Genomic DNA, 26,318 nt, shown 5'->3' on the forward strand with positions numbered 1-26,318 from the left:
TCCCGTTTCTCCATTGCAAGCCCCCGGCAGCTCTGTTCACAGCACATTTGTTTCTGGATTTTGTTTAGTTTTCTCTTCATCTATTTGATACTAGTGAAGAGCTTATCTAGATGTTAGAAAACAACCCAGATCACTGCTGTTTAAGGGGAGTAGATTTGTGATGAACTAGTCCAAGTGGTTCAGCGGTGGCTTCCATCGCCTCCTGGCCTGGGCCCTGACTGCATCATCACTCTGCCACGGCGCCAGCCGCCCCTGCACAGATCGGTCACCTGAGCCAGCCTCTCTCTCTCGTACTGCTCCCTGGAGCGACACGATCAGAGCCACACTGGCGTGCCTGTGAGCTGACTGGTCACTCACCCTAGCCCAACACAGACTCTGGTCCCCTCAGCACAACCAGATATTTAGAGAAAGAGCCAAACCACCAAATCATTCTTTCTACCTCAAAAAGCTGACATTTTCTGATTGAACTCAGTGGTATTTTGCTCAATTTGGTAAAAAATGAAGTTGAGTGGTTTCAACATTAAATTTTTTGACTGATTTTCCATTTATCATCCCTAGATAACTCCTTATGTCATAATAGTGAAAGGCAAAATAATAATAGTAAAAATGAATAATAATAATTATAATAATAACAGTAAGAAGAATGTCTTTACCTTATCATTTGGTGCCAGCTAATTTCAATTTAATGTATTCAGTCCCCAGTCATTTCCCTAAATGATGGGCTCAGATCTGTTCTCAGACTGTGCATATGGCCCCCAGTGGGAACATCACCTATTCTGTACATGGAAGAAGCACACAGGTTTCTGGGGTTTCAGAGAAGCTGCTCACAGAGGCCCTCCTTCTGTGCAAGGTGGAATGGGCAGTGTCCTACCTGAGCTCATTTTCAACCCTGAACCCTTTCCTGCGGGCCAGCTCCATGAGGAACGCTCTGCGGGTAGTTCCCATTTTCTTCTCCAAAATGAAGAGGACCAGATCTCGAAATTTGACGTCTTGAGGCAGGGAGGTCCTCGAGGCACCCATCTGCCGGGATCTCTTCTTCCGAGGCTCCAAATGCACTGCTTGTAGGGGATCCATGGGCAGAGGCTGCAGCTGGCTCTGGCTGTGCCATCCGGCGGTGTCTCCAGAAGTGAGGGGGGCCGCGCCCTCCTGCAGCGAGGGCTTTGATGTCACCCACGCGGGCTCTGAGGCCAGGCAAGCCCCCATGAGCACTGCCCCGGCCACAGCTTCCTGCTCAAGGCCATGGGGAATTTTGATGTCTGTTCAGTTCTTTTGTCCAATATGGAGATCCTGGTGAAAGCGTAAATTAACTTTTGTTTTGTATGCAGGGTTTCCTCAGCTCCTCAGAATAACCTTGTGAAGAAGGTAGGGAAGCAGCATGGTTGTCATGTCACTTATTTATTTACAGATAAGTTGAGGCCCCCTCTTGTGTTTATTTATTGATTCCCCCCCTTTTAAAAAGATTTATTTATTTATTTTAAAGGCAGAATTAGAGAGGGAGAGGTCTTCCATCCTCTGGTTCACTCCTCAAATGGCCTCAACAGCCAGGGCTGGTCTGATCCGAAGCCAGGAGCCTGGAACTCCATCCAGGTCTCCCACGTGGGTACAGAGCCCAAAGACTTGGGCTTAGTTTTAGTTCAGTGGACTAAGATTGTCCTGAGAGTAGTCTGTTACATAGCCCTAAAACAGATCTTCGGCGGTGGCATGATCTTCAGATGAATATCTTTGCCATAAGAGATATTTTCATCATTCAATTGCAAAATTGAGCTTGTCTTTCTTCAACACACTTTATAGATCTATTTTCTGAAGACCTACTCTGTAACCAAGGCAAGCATCTACAAGCTTTAGCCTACTGAATCCTTAAATTAGCACCAGCAAGCAAATGCTGCCATCAGCATCTGTCTACACAGTGTGCTCAAGGTTACAGAGCTAATAAATGGTCCACACTAGGAAATGACTGAGCTAAGATTCAAACTCAGATTTGTCTGCTTTTAAAACCTGTGTTCTTAACCACCAAGGAGTCTTCCCCAATAACAAGTCCGAGCTCTGCTCACCACTCTGCCATATGCTTTGACACTTTCACCACCTCCGAAAACACATGAACATCCCATCACAAAACCAGGGGGAGAGAGATGTGACAGCTACCTTGAAGCATCTGCAAATCTCTCTGTGTTGCTTAGGAAAACAAAGGCAGAAATATTCCGGTGGTTGTTAGAGATTATTAGATTTCAGCTCCCTGCAGAAGAACTTTTTAGTTACTATGGGGGTGGGGTCTTCAAAAATTAATTAAAAGATGTATTATGAAAATCTATTCATGGGTTTAAAAAATTTTGCATCAAAGTAATCTTTCCATTTCATTTTCTATGAGCTTTTTGAAGAACCCTTGTGTAACTATCCAAGATCATAGAGAGCAGCTTTGTGCGGTGGTGTATTTCAGGCAAGGAGAGTGTTAAACAGCTGTTGGACAAGTACTTGCTGAAGTGTCGAGGGAGTCAGGCTTCTGACTCTAAAGGGAAAGTTGGCAAGAGCATGAGGAGATCTTTAAGATGTCCAAAGCCCCTGTCCCAACATGTCCATTGTTTGGGGGAGGAGAAATATGTAGAAATATATGTTCCATGGTGTTCATTACAACATCACCTGTACAGGCAAGGCCCAGAACCCACTTGGAAGTCTAATAACAAGGCACTATAAAGTATGACAGACACCATATGACCACCCGAATTATGTTGTATTTTAAACAATGAGATTAAATGTTCATAGTCTACTACTTATAAAATCAGTTTACATAATAGCAGTTTCTACATGACACCAATTTTGACAAGATCAGAAAGATGTACAGCAAGGCTAACATTATAATCAAGGCTCTCAGGTTGTTGGGTTTGTACACAAGTTCTGTTTTTGTCTTTGTGCTTTTCTGTCTTTTACAAGTGCTCTACAATAGGCATGAATTATCTTTGCAGCCAAGGAAACAAATCATTAAAAAAAAAAATTCCCTTGAGTTGACAGTGTGCAGCCTTAGTGAAAAGCTTTGTAATTCAAAGGCAGAACGGTTGCTCCAAATAAGCTAAACAGCAGTTGAATATGTTTTCTGGTAACTACAGCATGCACAGGGCCAGTGGACCAGCACCTCTGTATTCCATGGAAAAGCCATGTCTTACTGCCAGGCGAGACTCAGGAGTAGGACTCCTGTGTCGAGCAAAGGAAGGGTCTCGTTCCTCTACCTGGCTTAGACAACTTACTGAAGGTGACTCTAAAGGGCAGAGTTTGTGGCGTCTAAGTCCCCTTTTATGCTGCCGAGGGTCCTTTCCTATGGCATCATATGACCCATGCTGGGACTACACTTAAGGAGGTGAAGCCATTGGCTTGGCTTGGTAAAGGGAAAAGGGAAACTCTTCAGCCTCACCTTAAAAAGGGTCTGAGAACTCTGAAGTCTCATTGCCATTTCAGGAATTAAATTTAGTCACACTCATGAAGCGCCTTGAGAATTATGAAACTCTATACAAAGGCCAGTTGTGTGCATTTTTTTTTTTGGTTTGTTTTGTGGAACACATACAGCACCCTGCTGAATCGAGGATATTGATGGCTCTGGAGTGACACAAGCCTGAGCCGCCTGGCATGTGCCAGGTGTGCAGGCTTGGGCAATGTGTATAAAATGGCAATCATAGGGCTGCCTTCACAGCATTGTAAGTGATGAGTAAGACGACATCACACTTTCCCACCTGACCCTCTGTGGGTGCTGGGTTCCATCCTTACCTGCAACCTGCCACCCTTGTGTGCCGGCCAATGTGACCAGTGTTCCTGCCCAGGGAAGGGGATAACAGCTGTGAGGAGACGAAGGGCAGCCCTGCTTGTTAGCAGCCACTGCTCTCAGAGCCTGTGCAGTTGCAGTGTTTCCTAGTGGACTGCTGGTCCCCCCGATTTGGAGCCGTGTTCGCATCCACATGATCACTCTTAGAGGGCTCTACGGGGGAACGAGAGGAGGAGGTTGCAGTGAAGAAGTGGGCCTCGTCCCATCCACAAGCATTATTTTTGTACCTGGGAGTCTTGTTATTGTTCTTTTTGGAAGAAGTCGGTTTGAGAGAGAAAACTTCTGTTTCTGGCAGCTTTATTTATTTATTTATTTTTTAATATCGAATCCCATGTTTCAACTCCTCATTCAAGGGGTAGACCTGGGAACTCTGCCATGTTCCAGCGTGCGGGCAGGGGCTTGTTTTGCTTTGGTTTTTACTGAGCACCAGCTTCCTGTGGCGCCTGAGCAGCTGTGTTTCGTTCTCGGCAGCAAATGTCTTTAGGAGATTAGAGCCGCTCCCTCAGGGACACTTGCAGGCTTTCTTGAGTGACGAAAATTTGCCTTTGAGAACAATCAGTAGCTGTGTATCCTGGGTGTCTTGCTAAGTAGATAACTCAATGGCCTGGCTATAACTTGGGGTTCCTCCTCCACCTGTATGGTGAGAAAGGATAACTAGGACATGGGAACTGATGGACACAGCAGCTTCTTCGTGATTTCTAGTCTCTATTCAAAAGCAGTTACTCAAGGCCAGCTGTGTACAAATGGTATCAGGCATAAGAAGTTCAGGTTCAGATATTTGCCTTAAGGGAAAGTTTGATTAGCAAAGCTTGGAAAAATTTTTTTGAGATTTATTTTACTTATTGGAAAGGTGGAGTGACACAGAAAGGTGGAGAGGGAGAGAGAGATATATATATATAGAGAGAAAGAGAGATCTTCCATCTGCTGGTTCACTCTCCAAATGGCTGTAACAGTCAGGGGTAGTCCAGACTGAAATCAGGAGCCCAGAACCTCACCTGGGTCTCCCATGTGGGTGTCAGGTACTTGGGCCATTTTCGGTTGCGTTCCTAGGTGCATTAACAGGAAACTGGTTCAGAAGCCAAGCAGCTGGGACTTGAACCGTTGCTCCAATATGGGATGCTAACATTGCAGGTGGCAGTTTAACCCACTGAGCCACAATGCCAGCCCCAAGAGAGAGCTGGGATTTTATTTGCAAATAATCGAAAGCTGTGGAAAGTGACTGAACAAAGTCAGAACATGATCAAATGGCGCCTTCAGAAAATTCATCAGGAAGTAATGAAGAGGGTGAATCGGAGAGGGCAGAGGAGAGAAGCAATTAGGAGATAGCAAGATGTAGATTAAGACAACCAAAGAGAATGGGGGCAGAGCCTAAAGTGAGGTAGCAGGCCCTGGTGACTGGCTGTGCTCTGGATCATTGGCTATAGGGAGGGAGCGTGTCAGCCCCTACGTACCGGGGTGCGGGAGGCCCCACAGCCCTACCTGTACTCCATGTCTTCCAGGACTTTATAGCCTGTTGCACTCTCTGGTTCAGTGGCCCCATTACATCCTAGTGGGGAATCATATTCAAAATGCCTACAACAGAACCACCCACCCTCACCCCCAAAACTGCTCCTTCACCTCTGTCCCCAGACCCCTCCAACTCTCTTGGTCTTACCTGATAGTGTTTGTGCAGTGACTAGCACATCTCCATCCCCTCTGGATAAGGAACAGTCCGAAAAATAAGCATGGGGTTGGATAGCTGGAGGAGTGTGCATAAGTGTTTAACAGCTGGCTTGCAATGTTCTGGAACATTTAACCATCGGTGCTTGTTAGCTGGTGCTGGCTGGCACACACACACCTCCTGAGTCACTCGCACAGCTTTCTTCCTGGTAACCTGGAGAGTATGACTTGATTCTTTAGCGCCGAGCTTCAGGACATGTATAATTTAATTGTGAAGCCGATGACATGATGCTATTGATGACATGCTAGTCGTGAAGGTGCTCTAGGAAGATGTTTGGCTCTGTGGCATGCTTTAGCATTTATCGTCACACTCACTGTTTGGAACACCCTGGGAGATGGCTAACTTGCCCCGCTTCTGCTCTGTTAGGTCAGCAGAGGGAGGGCGGGGAAGGGTCGCCCTCATGGAGGATGGGGCCTTTCAGGGTCCTGGAAAAGTGGGCAGAAAGGTGAAGGTAGGTCACAGGAGACAGCAAAGTGACATCGGCACCAGACCTGGGAGAGCACCAGGAGCCGTGAGAGTTTCTAGAAGGACAGTGGCAGAGCCAACGCAGCACCCCAGGAGATGAGGCTGGTAGTGCTGTGCATGAGGGTCTGGAAAGGGGTGAAGGAGCCTTGGAGCGCGGAGACCTGATGCTGCCACTCCAGCTGGGATGCTACACAGATACCCAGGACAGAGCTGATGAAGGCCGGAACGGGCCGCTGCTCAGTCATCAACAGGTGTTTGTTGTGGGTCTTCCATCTCACAGGTTTGGCTCTAGGCAGTAAGATTACAGAGCAAGTGAAGCAGACCATCCCTGCCCACGTGGGATTTACATTACATTACAAGGAAACAGATGGCATACACGATTATTGGATAAGCCAGAGTAAGCCAGGTGGTCAGAGGTGCTCTGGAGATAAATACAGTGCTTAGCATGCGTGGCGACGGAGCCGGGTAACAATTTGAGCTGAGTTAATCTAAGAAGTTTTCCTGAGGAGGTGACATTTCAGCAAAGACCTGGACGAGAAGAAAAGCAGTGTGAATGGACAGCAGGTATAAACATGCCAGGCCAAGGAGGTAAATCACCAACAAGTTTTAAAAGAGAACCTCATAATCACCTAGAGGATGAATTAGAAAGGAATAGGGTCATAACCAAGATCGTAAAATCAAACCCGACTTGAAAGTTATTTAGTCTTCATGGGTTGAAAAGAGCCTGTAGACTGGCTCATTCTCCAGTGGGTTTCATGGGAGGAGTTTTATGCTATAGGAATGTTTATATCTCTGGGTCACAGTGAAATAAGGAGCAACCAGAGGCTGATAATAATATATTGCCAGTTCCCTGATTACTCCTAGGGCGTTAGCGTTGGACCCCACCCCATCATAAATGTTCACCATCAAGGTCTCTGATACCCCTAGAGTGGGTACTGTGGGGTGCCACCAAGAACCTCCTTTCGAGGCATTGGTGCCCTTTAATACTGGGAGCGTTGGGAGCTGAGGGCTCACTGACAAAGACAGCCATCCTGCCCAAGGTCAGGTCCCTCCCTGGGGGCAGCCACATCCACTTGCTGATGAGCGATGGGGAAGATGGCAGTCAGGCCAGCTTGTCTCAAAGTAGACTACGCTGCAGGGCCACCCCGCGCCAGAGCATCCTGTGAGAGAGATGGACTCCAGCCAGGGAGGGATTGTCTCGTGGCTCACCTCGTCCCCCTGCCCAGTCGGCTCCCATCGTTCCCCATAGGTGTGGGTCCCAAGGGTATGAAGATCCCATCTCAGTGCCTGCTTCCCAGGGAACTCACTTTAAGAACACACCTCTAAAGCTTCCGCCTTTATAACCGCCCTTCTCCCAAATACCTTTGTTTCTATAGAGAAGTGTGGCTCATCTGCCCGCTGGATTGCAATCCTCTTTTGTGTAACCTGGAGGACTTAGCACAGTCCTTATGTACAGATAACAGTCCCAAATTAAAGGCTCACAAACACTATTTCTGGGGTGAGGGTTGTGACGCAGCAGTTAAGCCACCTCCCGGGGTGCCCACATCTCCTGTTGGAGTACATGAGTTTGAGTCCTGCCTCTGCTTCTGATCCAGCTCCCTGCCGTTGTGCCTGCTGGAAGGCAGCAGATGATGGCTTAAATGTCTGAGGTCCCTGCTATCCATGTGGAAGACCTGGATGGAGTTTCAGGCTCCTGGCTTCCAGCTGGCTCAGCCTTGCTGTTTTGGTATTAGGAGAATGAACAAGTGCATGGAAAATTCTCTCTCTCCCCCCTCCAAAATAAATCTAAATAAATATATAAAATGTTTTAAAAAAGAAAAAGAGCGCCATTTCTCCTTATAGGCAGAGACACCTGTGGAATTCTGTCAATGACATACCCTAAGGCATAGACAGGGAGCACTCGGGCCCACAAGTGTTTGTGCCAAACCATTTCTCTGAAGCCGGTTTTGCTGGGGATGCTGCCAAACCCTCTCTTATTCCTTGCCAGGAAGTGGAAGTCTTTCATCACCACCTGGGAGGAAAAGGGGGTTCAACGGCCCCACAGAAACCATCTCACGTGGTGCATATGGTCCCAAAGTCAGGGCTCAGTGCAACGCATTTGAGATGTTTATTTTAAAGATGTGTTCTGCAAAGAGAATAACTTGGAGGTGGGGAACAGGGACTCACTTTCAACATGGTCACCTTTTTAATATAAAGGTTTGTGACCAATTATTTACTCTTGTAAAATATCAGAAAATCCCCTACCCAGTGTTCTAAATTGTGCAGAGAAGAGTGTAGCTTACAGTTAAGTGATCAGCAGTGTGATTCTGCTTAGCCAAAATGTGTTAACTCGCAGAAGCTATGTGCAACTATGGCAGCAAAGAACCCGGCGCCTTTCAAGATCTTCCTTAGGCAGCAGGTTATATAGAGTCTCGGAAGAAGTGACCTACATTCTGCTCGCAAGTCTCAGCTGGGCAGAAGGGACTTCCTGCTGAAGGAGGGCTTTGCCTCAGACAGCTTGAGAAGACGGCCCAGGGAGGAAAGGGGAAGAGAACCAGGACACCGTAGGAGGAGGCAGCGGGTCCAGAGGGAAACTCCCTGAAGAGTCCCCTGGGTCACCACGGGTGTCTAAGTCAGATGAGGCTGCTGTAAAAGAAACCCCGTGCCTTAGGTGCTTTAAGCAATAAACAGTTATTTCTCACAGTCCTAGAGTCTGGCAAGTCCGAGACGTCAGCTCAGTAGGCTCCTGGGGAGAGCTCTTCTCTTGGTTTGCAGACTGCTGCCTTCTTGCTGTGTCCTCGCAGAGGGAGGGAGGGAGATCTCTCCAGTCTCTTCTATCAGGTCACTAATCCCAATCATGAGGGCTCCACCCTCAGGCCCTAACCTCCTCCCAGAGACCTCACCTCCTGAGACCCTCACACTGGGGGCCGCCGTTCAGCATGTGAATATAGAGGGTAGGGATGCAGTCCCCAGCACTGGTTAAAAAACAAGAACAGGAACAGCTACTTGCTTGTTACCTGTATACATTGCTACATACATGTTTGCTCTCTACTTACAGCTTCTCTTGCCACCTGTGAATCTAGTATCAAAATATCAGTGGCCAACCTCCACCCTTGCACTAACAGAAGCCAGAAGCCAGAGGGTGTGGGGGTGCTGTCAGAAACTGGTGGTATGGAATATTTGTTGAGTGTGGCTTAGATAGAAACCACTGGTGTAGATATCTGCGGAGAGTGGCTGATATGAATAGCTATTCATCCGCCTTCTTATAAAGCAAAAATAAAAAATGTGCAGCGGCAAAGGCTCCTCCCTACTCCCTATTGACATTTGTGTTTGGTAAATGAAATAGTTTCTTTTACTTGGTGGAAAATTTTCCTCCATTTTCTGGACAACTTGCAGCCTCCAGCACCTACCAAGCAGCAGTAGGCGGGGCAACAGAAGGAGGAATTGTCTCTCATTTGAGTGCTAGGTCCCCTTCGTTGGCTGTTCTGCAAGACAGTGCTCCCCAGTGCCACAAGGACAAACAGCACCTGCTTCTCCCATAGGCACAGGCACCATCTAGAGGGAGTGGGGCAGGGCAGAAAGACGGTACATGTCCCGAGGTTTGGAGCAGAAGAAACCAAGTTACCTAAAGAAACATTGAAATGACTGGATTGACCTGAAATGGTTAGATGGGCCTAAACTTCAGTTCTTTCCCCCACATTCCAGCAAGAGGAAAGAAAATCAGCTCTCTTATTAGACAAAACAACAAAGCTCCCATTTTCCCTGTACACGTAGGCAAGGGGCGAGATCTTGCACCCTGATGTATGAGTCTATAAGTACACATTTGCACACACCCACTCTGTGTGCCTCTGTGTGTGTATCCACACTTCCACACGCTGTAGATCCAGGCAGTGTGAACTTGGGCATGGAAACCAGGCAGCAGTGAGCGGGCAGCACTAGGCGTGCTCTGGCGTTGTGGGGACAGAGTAGGGATAGCAGCTCCTCGGAGCAAATCCTGACATATACCATTTGGTGTCAGTATTTCCTATCTTTAGAGGTCTCTGGGTGGTAAAGCAAAACCCCTCCTGGAGAAAAGTCTCAAGTGTGTGATTGTGGATAAACCACTTTATTCCAGATGTCCGTGTTCTTCCCTTTAGCCTTCCCGAATTCTGTCTGCATGGGGCAGCATCAGGGCCATGTCAGGCATTCACCTGGCCTGCGCGTTTCCAGAAGCAGCCTCACAGCACACAGGTCCTAGACGGCAGCACTAACAGGGCAGAGGCGGCCACCGAAGGCAGCAGAGCTATAGGAACCTACAGATCGCTGAGCCCGGCTGTGACCCTTAGCAGCTGCGTGGCCTTGGGCAAGAAACTTAACCTCTCTGATCCACAGTTTCCTCCTAGTAAATACCTTTTCTCAAGTTTATCATGAAAATCAAAGGGTTGGGGCTGAATAGATAAAGCACAGAGGATTCTTAAGGCAAGGAAAACTGCTGTGTTATGCAAAGGTCCAAACTGGAGAACAACACGGGAAAACACCAGCATGAGTCCTGGTGTGAACTATGAACTTGGGCGATGATGACAGCATAGGTTCATCAGTTGTAGCAATGGTGCTTCCCTGGTGGGGGTGTTGATAACAGGGGAAGCTAAGTGTGTGTCGTGTGTGGGGCAAGGGAGATCTAGGAAATCTCAGGTTTGCCATGAACCTGAAACTGCTCTAAAAAATAGCCTCTTTAAAAAAACTAAAGTGTTACTACACTCATGGGCTCTCTGAGTATCTGTTTTTTTAAAAGATTTATTGATGGATTTGAAAGGCAGAGTGAAAAGGGAGAGGGAGAAAGAGGGAAGAAGAAGAGGGAGTGAGAAGTCTTCTCTCTGTGGGTTCACTCCCAAATGCCTGCAACAGCCTGGACTGGGCCAGGCTAAAGCAAGCTGGAAACTCTATCCAGGTCTCACATGTGCGTAGCAGGGACCCAAGTACTGGGGCCTTCATCCGCTGCCTTCCCAGGTGCGTGTACAGGAAGCTGGGTGGGAAGCAGGGAGCCAGGACTCCAGCTGGCTTTCCGACACGGGATGCCGGTGTCCCAAGCAGCAGCTTAACCTGCTGCCCCATATGCCGGCCCCTGAGCATCTCTTTAGGTAGAGGCTGCTCTGGCCTCGTGGTCCTCCAGCTCTGGGGCTGTGCAAAGAGCATGTGGTTGGGAGTCCAGCCCGGTTTCCATATTGACACTTGATGGCATTTGGATGACAGGTAGTTTGCTAAGTCCTCCCTCTGTAGGTCAAAGTTTCGTGGGCATTACCAACCAACAAATTGCTCTCCGTGGGGGACGAGCCAACTGCCACTCAGATTACCTTCCAGAGAGGTGGATGGGCCCATTTTTTCCTACTCTTAACCCACGGAGTGTTATCAGACGTTGGATTGTTGCAAAGGTGGTATGTGGAAGATGGCTCGGTGGTGTTTTCTTTTAATATGAGTGAGGGACTCTCATCTGTTTCTATAGACAGTCCATTTGTATCCTTTGCCTGTTTTTCTGTTGGGTATGTTGTGGTTTTCTTACTGATCTGTGGAGCTTGCTCATGTATTACAAAAGTAGTTCTCTTATTGTACGTACATTTCAAATACTTGCTCCAATGTGTTGTCTGATTTTTGAGTTGGTAAATGGTGGTGCTTTTTATTTTTTATTTTTTTATTTATTTATTTTTTTTTGACAGGCAGAGTGGACAGTGAGAGAGAGAGACAGAGGGAAAGGTCTTCCTTTTTGCCGTTGGTTCACCCTCCAATGGCCGCCGCGGCCAGCGCGCTGCGGCTGGCGCACCGCGCTGATCCGATGGCAGGAGTCAGGAGCCAGGTGCTTTTCCTGGTCTCCCATGGGATGCAGGGCCCAAGCACCCGGGCCATCCTCCACTGCACTCCCTGGCCACAGCAGAGAGCTGGCCTGGAAGAGGGGCAACCGGGACAGAATCCGGCGCCCCAACCGGGACTAGAACCCGGTGTGCCGGCGCCGCTAGGCGGAGGATTAGCCTAGTGAGCCGCGGCGCCGGCCATGGTGGTGCTTTTTAAACATGTAGATTTTTTTTCAAGACGGCCATATACATCAGTCTTGTTTATGTTTTCTCTGTTTAGTGTTATGCTGAGAGAGATTTAAATGCGTCATAGAGGGGAGAGTGCATATTCTTTTTTTGTTGTGTGTTATGCTTTTATTTTTCACATTTAAATCTTTAATCCACTGGAATTTATTTTTATGGACCCAGTGAGCTGTTGGATCCAAGTTTCTCTTCCTCTAAGTAGCTTCCTACTTGTCCTAGATTCTTTCTTTAATAAGCTATGATTTGAAACCAACGTAGGTTTTGAAAAAAATAAATGAAGGTCAGTAACTTCCAAATTTGGCAGCAGGAGGACTCTAGATTCTCAGCTCTTTCTGAATGATGTCTCCTGTCATTTGGAAAAAGAAGAAATAAATGTGCATTGAGCTGAAAATTGAGATCAACAAATAGCTGTGTGGGAGAGTGGAAAGCACATGGGCTCACAATTCAGGAAACCTGACTTCATTCTCATGTTGACTAATTGCGGGCAAGTCATGGAACTGCTCTTGTGCCTCAGTTTTCTCCTCTGTGAAATGGACCTAACAATAGCATCTATGCCATGGGAAGCTGTGAAGTTCAAGTGCAGTCATGGATGGAGAAGAGCCTATGCACTAGAAAGGGCTGCAGACACAGTGGTTGCTATTTGAATTTGTACAAGGCAATTCAGCATTGCTAGTTACCTTATGCAACACATTTCTAGATTTTTGAGTATTTCAGTGTTCTTGAAATCTTTCCAGCTTCTTTGGAGATGGGTAGTATTCTGAGTTTTCTGTTTTTCACCTGTTTTCTGAAAGCATCTGAATGAGGGAGGTGGGGGGTGAGGGAAGAGGTGATTGGAAAGTTAGCCTCATCCACTCAGTTTGGGGGGAGGGCGTGAATCAGCACCCAGGAGAGTGATCCAGTCTAGCAGGTGTATGAAAAAGGGAAAGCTGCAGGGAGAACGAAGGCAGCTGTTTGCCATCGTGTAATTCTGCATGTAATATTTCCTAGAAAATATCCAGATGCTTCTGTTTTATACATTAATCTGTAGCCGAGTGTTTGGCCAGAGGAGGTGCAACTGGAACCCAGATAATCACTCTTCCCCATACCAGCAACCAACGTCCCTCCCCACACAAGCCCAACGGAAGTCTGGCAGAAGAAACAGCCATTATTAGTCTGCTGAGTTGACAAGAAAGGACATGGGACGATGACATCATTATCACAAGGGGAGGATGAGGTGCCCAGGAGGACAGAGGACAAGGACACTGGATTGGGGCTGACAGAGGGGGTCCCTGGGGCCAGCAGAAGGACCAGGAAAATGTAAAGCCCCCACTGGTTCGCAAGTGTGGGATACTCAGTGAAGGGAAAAACATGACCATGATTTAATTTGTTGGAACCAGAGAAACCTGTTCTCTGGTGTTCTCTCAGCTGTGAGCCTGGCTTTGTCAGCCCTTCTGTCAGTGTGGCTGTCACCTGTTACAGGTGGCTGCTCCTGGCCAGGTCTTCCAGTGGGAGAGCCCCTCCACCTACATTGGTGCAAACACTTCCAGCCCCAGACCAAGGCAGGCTCAAAATCCCTTCCACGGTGAACACATTTGGAGCATATTTTATTCTAGAAATTAGAAAGCAGGTCACTCAAAACAACCTAGTCATTAGTTTGGTCAAGGTGCTGTAATGAGTGACACAGTAAAAAAACAGTAGTTTGTCTATGCCAGTCATTGTAAAGAAGTGACTTCTCATGAAATATATGGGAAAACTACCTCAGGATGTTTGCATATGTGGTTGGGGGTGGTCATATTATTTAATTTTCAACATGCGTTTTTGATTAAGTCTGTATCAGCCTAGAGAATCACACAAGCATCTGTGCATATGTTCTGCCATTAGTGAAAACCCACAGGCAGGGCCAGCTCCATGGGTGTGGCACCTGTGCCGTTACCCAGCACCCTGCACTTAGAAGAGCCCAACACTCAGCTTCGATGTTCTGTAGTCACCCGTGTTGAAACTCATAATGGATTTTGTACAAAGGGCCTCATGTTTATTTTTCACTGGATTCCACAAAATAGGTAGCCAATTCTGCTCACTAGAAAATTCTGGACTTTGTTCCAGAACATAAGCAAGTTTTTTAAAGAAGTCTGATAATTGCCAGTATTTAAAAAAATACCACGGCCGGTGCCACAGCTCACTTGGCTAATCCTCCGTCTGTGGCGCCGGCACCCCGGATTCTAGTCCCGGTTGGGGGCGCCGGTTCTGTCCCGGTTGCTCCTCTTCCAGTCCAGCTCTCTGCTGTGGCCCGGGAAGGCAGTGGAGGATGGCCCAAGTGCTTGGGCCCTGCACCTGCATGGGAGACCAGGAGGAAGCACCTGGCTCCTGGCTTTGAAGCCAGGAGTGGCCATTTGGGGGGTGAACCAACGGAAGGAAGACCTTTCTCTCTGTCTCTCTCTCTCACTGTCTAACTTTGCCTGTCAAAAAAAAAAAAAAAAATACCAACTAGGTATCTAGAAAGCTAGACACCAGTGAGTATAGGGAAAAATGCTTCACCATGGCAACGTAGAAGGATACTTCAAAAAGTTTATGGAAAGTGGAAATAACAGATATATTTATTTGGGTGCAAACGATTTTGTACATGCATAGGTTTTTCCTAATATGCATTTCCATGAATCTTTTGGAAAACTCCTCTGTCCGTGGATTTCAAAATCTTCTTATACCAAAATAAACTTGTCTTTTAATTCTGTTCCCACAAACTTTCTAAAGAATCAAAGAACGTGAACCTTGAATGAGCAACAATAAATATGGTTTTGAAAGGAAGAAAAATATTACAGTTAAATCACTTTCTTTGGTTCAGGAGCATTAACTCTAATCATGTCATACAGGCCCTATAGTTAGAGGAAGTGAGAGAGGAATAAAGAGACGGAGGAGAGAAGAGCAGTGGAGGGTGCAGAAGAGAAAGAAAGAGGAATCGGGGGTGGGAGGTGAAAAATTCAGGTGTTGAGCCCCTACTCTTCTCTCTATGCAAAAGCAGTCGGATGGCCACCCCCTTCTGATGTGTGCATTATCTGATGGTACTGATTTACGGGGGAGAAGGACTGTGTGCTCGCTTCTCTGCGTGGTTTTTCCATTTTTTGTTTGTCAGGCCTTGCTTTGAAGCAGCCTAGAAACCTCGTTGTGACAATCCCTTCGGGTGACCAGACTCAAAGTAAAACACAGGTGTGCAGGTGGCTTTGCTGGCTTGTCTCTGCCTGTGTTTGGGGGCGTGCCTCCACCCGTAAGAATCAGCTTAAAACCATCCATCAGCCTCTTTGCTTTTTTTGTAATCTGACATTTTTAACTGACACACAACTGTAAGTGCCTATTTTTGTGGTACCGTGTGATGTTTCGACACATGTATACATTGCGTATTGTCCACTCAGGGTAAATGTATCTGCCTCCTCAAACGCTTAACATTTTGGCATGTGAAAACATTCAAATTACTTCCTTTAGTGTTTTAAAAAGAGGTATACGTTATCAACTATGGTCACCCTCCTGTGCAGGAGAACAGCAATCCAACTGGCACTTAGTACCTGTTAAATAATCTTTCTACGTCTCTCCCTCCCTCCTGTTCTCTTCTACCCTCTTTTCTTATATTGTGTAAATAAATGTAGCCTTTCCCCTTAAATTTTCAGTATTAATGTTTTTATTTTTTTGGCTTCAGCCATTTCTTTCACTGAAGAAATGGTTCTGTTGCTTTAAGAGAGAGAAAGAGCGAGAGAAAAAAACAGTCACACTTGGTCAGTCTGAAAATGCAACACCTGGCACCCATATTTAGAAATTTAAACACACACACACACACACACACACACACACACTAGCCTTTAGCAGTGAAGTGTGCAAAACATTACAGGAAGCTCAGGAAGCTCATTGCTTAAAAGCAGTTGAGTTCAGTCATTTACTTGTAAGTTGGTCATCAGCACTTGAAAGCTCTTTTTCCCACAGAAGCAATGCTATGAATGGGACTTTGGTCCCCAGGCTCAGAAGCCTCTCGTGAAAATGTCCGCGTGGCAGTGAGGATAGAACCCAGTTCTGCGGTCATGCGCGTGCAGCCTCCCGCGGGGAGAGCTGACAGGGCACCTGGGTGCATTGCATGTCTCTGCTTGGAGAGGGAAGGATTTCAGCGAGGAGCTGCGGGGGCACCTGTGGCTCGTTCTCTCGGCCTGGACTGTGAATGCTCAGCTGAGAGCCTCCGTGTTCGTCCCTCGCCATGCAAGGGAGCGCCAGGCAGGGCTTCTGTGTGACTGCCATGTTTGGGCTCTGTCCTTAGTCTTGGTACTGGAATGGAGAGCAAGAGAGAATTGGAGTCTTCCTGAGGTGTCCGGAACATGGTGGGAAGAGGAGGAGGACAGCGCAGGACACGGCCTCTCCTTGGTGCCCATCGACCGCACGCGGTGCTCCCTGCCTGTGTGCAGGCCCAGCGCTCAGGTCCTCCTCTCCCAGGCCCTCCTCTCCCAGGAGCTCTCCCTGTTTCCAACCCCTCTGCCAGCTCTCCGTGCAGCACCTTCTCATCATTTTGTAATCCCTGTTTGAATGTGCCTCTTCCACTTGCCCAGGAACCTTGCAAAGAAACAAAGAATTTAGATTCACTGAAAGATCTCAGGAACCTACGCAATGCAGAAATGTGTGTTTCATTTAAGTGAGGACCAATCTGGGAGCAGCAAAACCCAGGCCTGGGGGAGGAGAGGGTGGAGGAGGCGCTGTCCCACCCAAGGGGAAGAAGTCTTGCATGAGAGTCCACCCGTCTCACCCCACTCAACAGGAGCCTCACTGGCCCACAGCCACATGCCTCTTGTCTGAGATCAAGGATACAGAGGCCTTGGGTTGGGTCAGGGGAGACCGGCTCTGTGCGTGAGGCACTGCTTTGCAAACCATGGCGTGCCCCTTGGAGCTCTGCCCAGCAGCCTTCTCTCCCTTCTTCCAGGGATGGCGCCTGATGTTCGTGAGCAGATCATGCCGCAAGTCCAAAATCAGGCGTCAGCAGGGCCTGCTGCCTCCCAAGGCTCCCGGGAAGAGTCCTCCTCACTCTCTTCTGGCCCTGAAGGTTCACAGCACACCTTGTTTGCTGGCAGCATTTCTCCAAGCTCAGCCTGTGCCTTTGCATGGCCTCCTCTCTTCTCTCTGTGCCTCTGCTTTGTGTGTCTCTTATATGGACCTCTGTTGGGGTTGGAGTCCTCCTACTCAATCCAAGATGATTGCAAATTGAGATCATAAAGTTAATTACATCCGCAAAGACATACGTCTTAGAAGGCTTCATTCAACTCTTGTACACCTTTCTATGATGGGATCTGTGACCTGACTTACAAACATCAACTGTATATGTAGCTATGACCTGCTTCTCCATGGGATGAGCGTTAGCAGAAAGTTAGAATTGGAAGTGGAGCCAGGCCTTGACCCCAAGCACTGTGATATGGGATGTGGGCCTTTCAAGTGATGTCCTTATTTTTTTAAGAAAAATATTTTTATTTTATTTATTTGAAAGGTAGAATTAGAGAAGGGGAAAGAGAGATCTTCCATCCCCTGGCTCACTCCTCAAATGGTCTTAACAACCTGGGCTGGGCCAGGCCAAAGCCAGGAGCCAGGAGCTTCTTCCAGGTCTCCCATATGGGTGCAGGGGCCCAAGCACTTGGACCATCCTCCACTGCACATTAGCAGGGAGCTGGATCAGAAGTGCAACAGTTGGGATTTGAACCTGCGCCCACGTGGGATGCTGACATCGCAGGCTACAGCTCAACCTATTTATGCCACAATGCTGGCCTCCCAAGCAATGTCTTAACCACTGCACCAAACATTTTTTTAAGATTTTCGGGCCGGCGCCGCGGCTCACTAGGCTAATCCTCCACCTTGCGGCGCTGGCACACCGGGTTCTAGTCCCAGTCGGGGCGCCGGATTCTGTCCCAGTTGCCCCTCTTCCAGGCCAGCTCTCTGCTGTGGCCAGGGAGTGCAGTGGAGGATGGCCCAAGTGCTTGGGCCCTGCACCCCATGGGAGACCAGGATAAGCACCTGGCTCCTGCCATCGGATCAGCGCGGTGCGCCGGCCACGGCGGCCATTGGAGGGTGAACCAACGGCAAAGGAAGACCTTTCTCTCTGTCTCTCTCTCACTGTCCACTCTGCCTGTCAAAAAAATTTTTTTTTATATATTTATTTGAGAGGTAGAGTTACAGACAATGAGAGGTAGAGACACAGAGAGAGGTCTTCTGTCCGCTAGTTCACTCCCCAAATGCCCACAATGGCCAGAGCTGAGCCCATCCGAAGCCAGGAGCCGGGAGTCTCCTCCATTCTCCCACACAGGTGCAGGGGCCCAAGGACTTGGGCCATCTTCCACTGCTTTCCCAGGCCATAGCAGAGAGCTGGATTAGATGAGGAGCAGCTGGGACTAGAACTAGTGCCCATATGGGATGCCAGCGCCACAGGCAGAGGATTAACCTACTGTGCCACAGCGCCAGCCCCCACCAAACATTTTTAAAGTAGATATGACAATCACCCAAAGATAGTTACTCCTAAGAGAATAGTGTGTTTTTGTGTTTGTGTCTTACGTGCAGAATTATAAATCATACTGCATAGATGATTTTAAGTCCTACTTGTATTTTTGCCATTGTGAAAATTTTCCCATGTCATTATAGATTATTTGAAAACACGGTTTTTAATGGTTGTAGAACATTCCATTTTATGGATTATCATAATTTATGAAGTTATTAATTACTGGATGTTTAAATCATTTCTAATTCTGCATAGTTGTAAATAACTACATTTAGAAGAAATTCTAAAATTTTACACTTTTTTAAAGGACATGAGCATTTTATCCTGATATACATTACCAAACTGCATTGTAGCAAGTTTCTATCAAATTGTACTCTTATCATCAGCAAGAGTACCCATTCAACAATGCGCTCAACAAACTTGAATATTGTCACTTTTCAAAAGTTGGCTTTGATAGTTTAAGTTGGCATCTTGCTTTAGTTTGTGTGTCTTTGGTTTAGTGAGATTGAGGCTCGTTTTTACATTTATCCACCATTTGAACTTCTTCTATTATGATTGACTTCTCATGGTCTTTGCTCACTTTTCTGTTGGAGTATTAGACATTTACTTGTTGGAGAATCTGTTTATATAGTCATCTTGTAGATCATCTACAAAGATCTCCTTATATAAATGGCTTTCTCTACGTATTTGTTGCAGTTTATACCCAAGGTCCTCCTGTTTATCACAGAGCAGAAAGGGGAAATACTAGGGGTCAGGCAGTCATGGTCTGGGAGGATGATAATCATCCAGTCATTCTCGCATTCCATTTCTAGTCCGTCATCTCTTGATCGGCCATTTCTAAAGAGGAAATTTGAATTCTTCCACTAGGATAACCTGAGGCTGGAGATCCTAACTCTTTGGCTAATAATTAATAGGAAAGCATGTACACATTTTTTTCTTATAAACAATCTGCTTCCTTGTTCTGATTCAATGCATCTTGACCACAAATGTTATCATTTTGCTGCGAATGTCAGGATTTCATTCTTTTTTGGGGACAGAGTAGTAGACCATTGTGTATTTGTACCACATTTTCTGTTTTTTTAATTTTTACAACTATGTGCATGCCTACGCTCCACCCAGAGGTTTTTTTTTTTTTTTAAGATTTATTTTATTTATTTGAAAGACAGAGTTACAGAGAGAGATACAGACAGAGAGAGAGGTCTTCCATCCACTGGTTCACTCCCCAGATGGCTGCCATGGCTGGAGCTGTGGTAATCTGAAGCCAGGAGCCAGGAGATTCTTCCAGGTCTCCCATGTGGGTGCAGGGGCCCAAGGACTTGGGCCATCTTCTACTACTTTCCCAGGCCATAGCAGTGAGCTGGATTGGAAGAGGAGCAGCCAGGAGTAGACCGGGCACCCATACAGGATACTGGTGCTTCAGGCCAGGGCTTTAACCCGCTGTGTCTGTACCACATTTTCTCTATCCATTCATCTGTTGATGGACACCTAGGTTGATTCTGAATCTTGCCTATTGTGAACAGTGCTGCTGGGAAGGTGGGAATGTGGGTCCCTCTTTGATATGCCTATCCTAGCAGAGAGAGAGCTGGGTCATGTGGTAGATAGATCTCTTTTTAGATTTTTGAGGCACCTCCATACTGTGCTCTGTGATGGCTGTGGAAGTTTGCATTTTTTCCTCTTTTTCTCCTTTTAGAAGACCAAGTGATTGTCTCAGAATTCCAATATCTGAGTTTTGAAAACTTGTTTCCTCTTGATGCTGTCCAGCTTCTTCCTCTACTCCATTTATTTCCTGCAAATGGAGCAGGACTTTACATTCCAGGTTGTTGTCTCCTGCCCACTGACATCTGAGGTCCTGGCATAACTGCATTGAGTCCCCTCTCCCTCCTCCAAGCGCCCTCGTTCAGATATTAGTTACATGTTTACTCCTTAAATGCTGGAAGTCAGGTCTACCCGTTGATTAGATGGAGATTAAACATCTGTGGCAAGTATACTTCAAAGGTGAGCTGTACTTGGTTTTGTATCGAAATCAGGAAGCCGTGTGGATAATGCTGAAGTTGGTCGGGACCTTCATTACACTATCTTAATTTGGTCACCACTTTAATTGCAGTGAGATCTCAGCTCCAAGAAGATCAGTTTTGCAATTAGCCAGCAGCCTCTGGGTTGAGACTTTGACACCTGTGATATCATGGGGACCTGACGCTCCCTAATAAAGTTTCACCTACTGATTAGCATATGATCCTTGCCTTAATTGGTTATTTATTTGGGGTTACAAAATGGGGATATTCTAATACTGTTATTCATTCTATTTTTTATTAGCTAGCTTTCTTCTGAGAAAATTAAGGAAGATCTTCAATTCCCCTCACCCCAAAATGTCAGAATAAACAGTTCATTTTTTAAACTTCCAATTCATTTAATTTTTAAAAAAATTAGTAGTTAAACGGTTGATGAAATAGTTACTTCCAAATGTTGGTGAATGCTTTGGTTTCTTTTGTTGTTTCATTTTTATGGACTAGTGGATTTTTATGTGTTCTATGTTTTAAAAATAAATGGCGGCCGGCACCGCGGCTCACTAGGCTAATCCTCCGCCTTGCGGCGCTGGCACACTGGGTTCTAGTCCCGGTCGGGGCACCAGATTCTGTCCCGGTTGCCCCTCTTCCAGGCCAGCCCTCTACTGTGGCCAGGGAGTGCAGTGGAGGATGGCCCAAGTGCTTGGGCCCTGCACCCCATGGGAGACCAGGATAAGAACCTGGCTCCTGCCATAGGATCAGCGCGGTGCGCCAGCAGCAGCGCGCCAGCCGCGGCGGCCATTGGAGGGTGAACCAACGGCAAAAGGAAGACCTTTCTCTCTGTCTCTCTCTCTCACAGTCTACTCTGTCTGTCAAAAATAAAAATAATAATAATAATAATAAAATAAATAAATAAATGGCATTCAGAATGATCATCACTCAATCTCCCCTAACAGATGTTAGGGTTTCCATCTTCGGGAGGTGGGAATGTGAGGAGTCAGATGGGTTAACAGATATTCAGGGGACCCCAGTGGAATTTGGGGTGTAAAATATTTGCTTCCTTCTTTAGCAAGAACAAACAGGCTGCCCTCCTTCCTTTGGAATCTCCAATTTTACCATGAGAATAGCAAGGGAGCTCTTCCAGACCTCACAGCTTACTGTGAAAACAAGTTAGCTCTCCCACCCTTAGCAGGGCAGACGGGATGGAGAATTGTAAATGAGGTCTTTTGATGTTTTTTTTGTCCCCACCTGGTAATTGAATGTCAATCTGATTGCCAAGTTATTTTTTTTCCCCTTTGAAATTGTACTAGGCCAGTGCCACGGCTCACTAGGCTAATCCTCCGCCTTGCGGCGCTGGCACACCAGGTTCTAGTCCCGGTTGGGGCGCCGGATTCTGTCCCGGTTGCCCCTCTTCCAGGCCAGCTCTCTGCTGTGGCCAGGGAGTGCAGTGGAGGATGGCCTGAGTGCTTGGGCCCTGCACCCCATGGGAGACCAGGAAGAAGCATCTGGCTCCTGGCTTCGGATCGGCGTAGCTCTGGCTGTGGTGGCCATTTTGGGAGGTGAACCAATGGAAGATCTTTCTAAAATTTATTTAACCAGTGCCCCACTATTAGACATTAAGGGTTTTCCATTTGGTATTGCCTAGAGCTGCAATAAACAATTGCAGATATTGCACATGTACATAATTGAAGGTGTATCTTCTTCAGCATAGGGTCTAGAAGTGAGACTGCTAGGTCCCATAAATCCAAATAATTTTATTAGATAATTGCAGTTAACAAACAGTGTAGCATTTTGCAAGCAAAGCATGACTGTTACCTTGGAGTCTCCAAAACAGTCATTAGACCTTTTCTTTAAAATTGTTAAAAAAAATTGTTTATTTGAGAGGGGCAGGGGTTCACCCTGATTTGCTGGTTCACTCTCAAATGCCTAGAAATGACCAGAGCTGGGCCAAAGCCAAAACTGGGTGCCAGGAGCTCAAAGTCTCTTATGGGTGTGAGGAACCCAGTTATTGAGCCATGACTGCTGCCTCTCAGGGTCTGTTTTACCAGGAAAGTGGATTCAGGAGCTGGAGTAGGAATCAAACCCAGTGTGGGACACAGACTCCAGTGTGGGACACCTGAGTCTTGACTGCTAGGCCAAACTCCCACCCCATCATTAGACTTTTAGATTTTTGCTAATTTGGTATGTGAGCTATTTCCTTAGCATGGTTATGATTATCATTTTTCTAACAGGAGTGTGATTAAGCTTCTTTCATCTTTATCTTTTACGATCACAGTTTTTGCTCAATCTTTGTCTATTTTTTTTTTCCATGTCAGTTTTTGGAACTCTGTGTCCATTAGGGCTGTAAGCCTTTTATCTGTGGTACATGATAGAACTGTACTCCCAACTCATCCCTTATCTTTTGACATTGCTTCTGGTGTGTTTTTGCCATGAAGAGTTTCTCTGTGTCTCCCTAGTTAAATTTATCAATCTTCTCCTTTATTAAAACTTAGATTTTAAGTCATAAATAAGTTAGTTGAGACATTTAACTGGTTTTTTTCTGGCTTATTTGTGGCTTCATGTCTTCATTTAGATCTCTGTTCCATCAAGAGTTTGAAATGAGTCTTATATTTTCTCAATGATGTTAATTTCCTTGTTTATTGAAAAGCCAATATTTTCCCTTTTAAACATGCCACATTCATGGTATTCTTTTTCCTTATATTATTCCATTTATTTCTGCACTTTGTCTTCAGTTCCATTGGCCTTGCAGCAATCCCATGGTGCTTTTATTAGACAGACTCCATAGCTGCTTTAATATCCAGGAGAGCTAGAGCCATCCCACTCTCTTCATCTTCTTTTTCAGAGGGTTCTTGGCTATTTCATGTGGTTTTTGTTTGTTTGTTTGTTTTTATGCAGAAGCTTTAGAATCAACCTGTCCAGCTCCCACACAGGTGGATGGGGAGGATTCTGTTGCTGTTTTTACTGGGATCACATTACACTTCCACACTGAATTGTCACTAATGGACATCCTCATGATGTTGAGTCACTCCACCCAAGAACTTGAAATGTCTCTTCATTTGCTCAAATTTGCTTTTGTCTGGGGACCCATTGGAAACAGATGAACTGCTTGGGAAGAAAGACTAGGGGATAAATCAAGTCTCATCAGAAAAACAGCCAGTAGAAAGTGTGATCAGCAACCCTAGCATCTGCTGCCAGTGACTTCTGGCAACAGAATCTCAGCTCTTGGAAGCCACGAACTTCTATTTGCTCCCCATTCTCTGATGCACCCATTTTTTGGATGGAGAACTCTGCCTCTCCACCCTTCATCATGAAGCTCTCTGACTTCTACAGGGCCCTGACTGATGGAACTGCCTGGCCTCCTGATTGCCTGGAACCTCTTACATCTGCCTCCCGATCTGTTTCTGGATAATGGTTTCTGGCTAGTGGCCAGACTGTGTGACTATGAAGAGAAAGGAGTATTTAGTGACCAGCTTGACCAGAGGGGTGATCACCTGCAGAGAGTTAGTCTGGAGTGAGATCCTCAAGGATACACAGTCCCATAGGGCATGAATGACATTGTTCTAGAAGAAGGAAAAACCCCTGAAATTCTTAAGAAGGTTCAGCAGATGGAAGCTTGAAATAGGCATGGGAAAGAGGTGACTCTCACCACCGAGAAGTAGAGAGAGGCTGCTCAGTGATTCGGGGGAGTGAAAACAGAGTGAAGGCAGAAATGTTTATTGGGAGATTGGCTCCGAGGGTTAGAGGCAGGGATGGTATGAAGATGACACATGGGCCAGGTGGTGCCCATCGCAACATCAGGCTCCTGGAATGTTCTTGGCAACAGAGGCTTGCACTGATGCATCTGAGCCATCCTGCTGATAACACAGGTGCCTCACTCCAGGCCACTTTGATGTACAGAAGATTGCATTCACTGAACAGATGAAGCAGGGAACTGATTTGTCTCAAGAAAGTGAAGCCTTGAGATTAAAAGGGCCTTTGCCCATTTGCTCAAGCCAAAGATATCTTCTCTTCCTCCTCCTTCCTCCCTTCCTGCCCCTCCCCCACACACAGGAGGAGAAAACAAATCCTACCAAGATCTACCACACTTCCTCTTCTGCTTTTACCTTGCCCTGGTCTCTTCTGCTGTTTTCCTCCCGTAGCCTACCCAGGCTCCTTAGCTTCCTCCCAAACCTCCTTCCCTCTGGGCCCTTAGCTGGCATTGGTGGAGAGAATCTGTACAGATAGCAATCTCTTGCCGGCTTTCACCTGCATGTATCAGAGTTGCCAGAGCTGCTGTTGCTACAGGACACACTCCCCACCTCCTACCCGTCTCCAAGAAGTGGGGCCAGCATCAGAAAGGAAAAGAGAGCAAATGGCTTGGGAGTTAAGGCCTAAATCAGGGTCAGCAAGACAGGGTGACCTTTAATAAGTCTGACCACCACTCTGAGGCTCAGGCTTTGTATCAATGGCAATGGTAATAGTGCTCCCACAGGCTGGCGCCATGGCTCACTTGGTTAATCCTCCGCCTTGCGGTGCCGGCATCCCATATGGGTGCCAGGTTCTAGTCCAGTTGCTCCTCTTCCAGTCCAGCTCTCTGCTGTGGCCTGGGAGGGCAGTGGAGGATGGCCCAAGTGTTTGGGCCCCTGCACCCGCATGGGAGACCAGGAAGAAGCACCTGGCTCCTGGCTTCAGGTGGGAGCAGCGCTGGCCCTAGCGGCCATTTTGGGGGTGAACCAACGGAAGGAAGACCTTTCTCTCTCTCTCTCTCTCTCTCTCTCTCTAACTCTACCTGTCAAATAAAAAAAATTTTTAAATAAATTAAAAAAATTAATAGTGCCCCCACAATGAGTGGAGCCTCTGGGAGGCTGAGCATCCCTTGAGGAGGTCACAGCTCTGCATAGAACCAGACCCCATTGTACCAGTGCCATACCTCACCTACCCAGTGAGCTGGGGCTGACCTCCTAGTCCCAGTGAGGGCTTGACTGACCTGCAGGGCTCTCTTCACTGCCACAGCCACCACACCCTCATGGGAAAGCAGTCCAATAAAGAGAACCAGAGGCTTCTCTTCTGGAACTCTCAGAGTGTTCTCACTGGTGTTGATCAATTTGGGACACATTGGCAGAGGCCAGATTCCAAGTCAGAAGGAGCCCAAATTCTACTTAAATCCCTTCTCCTTCCTCATGAAGGTGAGAAGTTAAGGTCACAGAGATAAGTAACTTTCCCAAAGTCATGGTTAAGGGGGTGCCAGAGAGGGAAGGGCCTGTACTTCCTCCCTTGCCAGGACAGGGTCGTGTGTTGAATCACAGATCATTCTTTTTTTAAGAGTTATTTATTGGCCAGTGCCACAGCTCATTAGGCTAATCCTCCACCTGCGACACCAGCACTCTGGGTTCTAGTCCTGGTTGGGGTGCCAGTTCTGTCCCTGTTGCTTCTCTTCCAGTCCAGCTCTCTGCTGTGGCCCAGGAAGACAGTGAGGATGGCCCAAGTGCTTGAGTCCTGCTTTGGATGGCTGTAGCAGCCATTTGGGGGGGGTGAACCAATGGAAGGAAAGCCTTTCTCTCTGTCTCTCTCTCTAAACAAACAAACAAAAAAGAGTTATTTATTTATTTATTTGAAAGTCAGAGTTACACAGAGAGAGAAGGAGAGGCAGAGAGAGAGGTCTTCCATCCACTGGTTCACTCCCCAGTTGGCTGTACAGCCGGAGCTGCACCAATCCGAAGCCAGGAGCCAGGAGCTTCTTTCTGGTCTCCCATATGGATGCAGGGGTCCAAAGACTTGGGCCATCTTCTACTGCTTTCCCAGGTTGTAGCAGAGAGCTGGA

General features: G+C 47.0%; 1 protein-coding gene and 1 long non-coding RNA gene across 4 annotated transcripts in view; both read right to left on the reverse strand.

Annotated features, from left to right (window-relative positions):
* Positions 1–1,478, reverse strand: part of DNTT (DNA nucleotidylexotransferase) — a 32,037-nt gene extending 30,559 nt beyond the window's left edge. For both annotated transcript variants that reach the window (XM_070057485.1, XM_002718550.4), the window contains exon 1: positions 872–1,478. In XM_070057485.1, coding sequence (XP_069913586.1) covers positions 872–1,203 — 332 coding nt within the window. In that variant the 5' untranslated portion in view covers positions 1,204–1,478. The remainder of the gene's footprint in view (positions 1–871) is intronic.
* Positions 1,479–2,867: 1,389 nt separating this feature from the next.
* Positions 2,868–25,598, reverse strand: LOC138845327 (uncharacterized). Of its 2 annotated transcripts, none has more exons than XR_011382339.1 (5): positions 25,437–25,555; positions 5,460–6,518; positions 5,285–5,351; positions 4,801–4,851; positions 2,868–4,438 (listed from the first exon to the last, which is right to left on the reverse strand). It is a non-coding gene; the product is annotated as an uncharacterized lncRNA (long non-coding RNA). The 2 variants fall into 2 exon arrangements; XR_011382338.1 differs by having other exon boundaries at positions 2,869–4,438; positions 25,485–25,598.
* Positions 25,599–26,318: the final 720 nt, after the last annotated feature.

The sequence above is a fragment of the Oryctolagus cuniculus genome, chromosome 15 (assembly GCF_964237555.1).
Source record: "Oryctolagus cuniculus chromosome 15, mOryCun1.1, whole genome shotgun sequence".
In the NCBI taxonomy this organism is placed as follows: Eukaryota; Metazoa; Chordata; class Mammalia; order Lagomorpha; family Leporidae; genus Oryctolagus; species Oryctolagus cuniculus.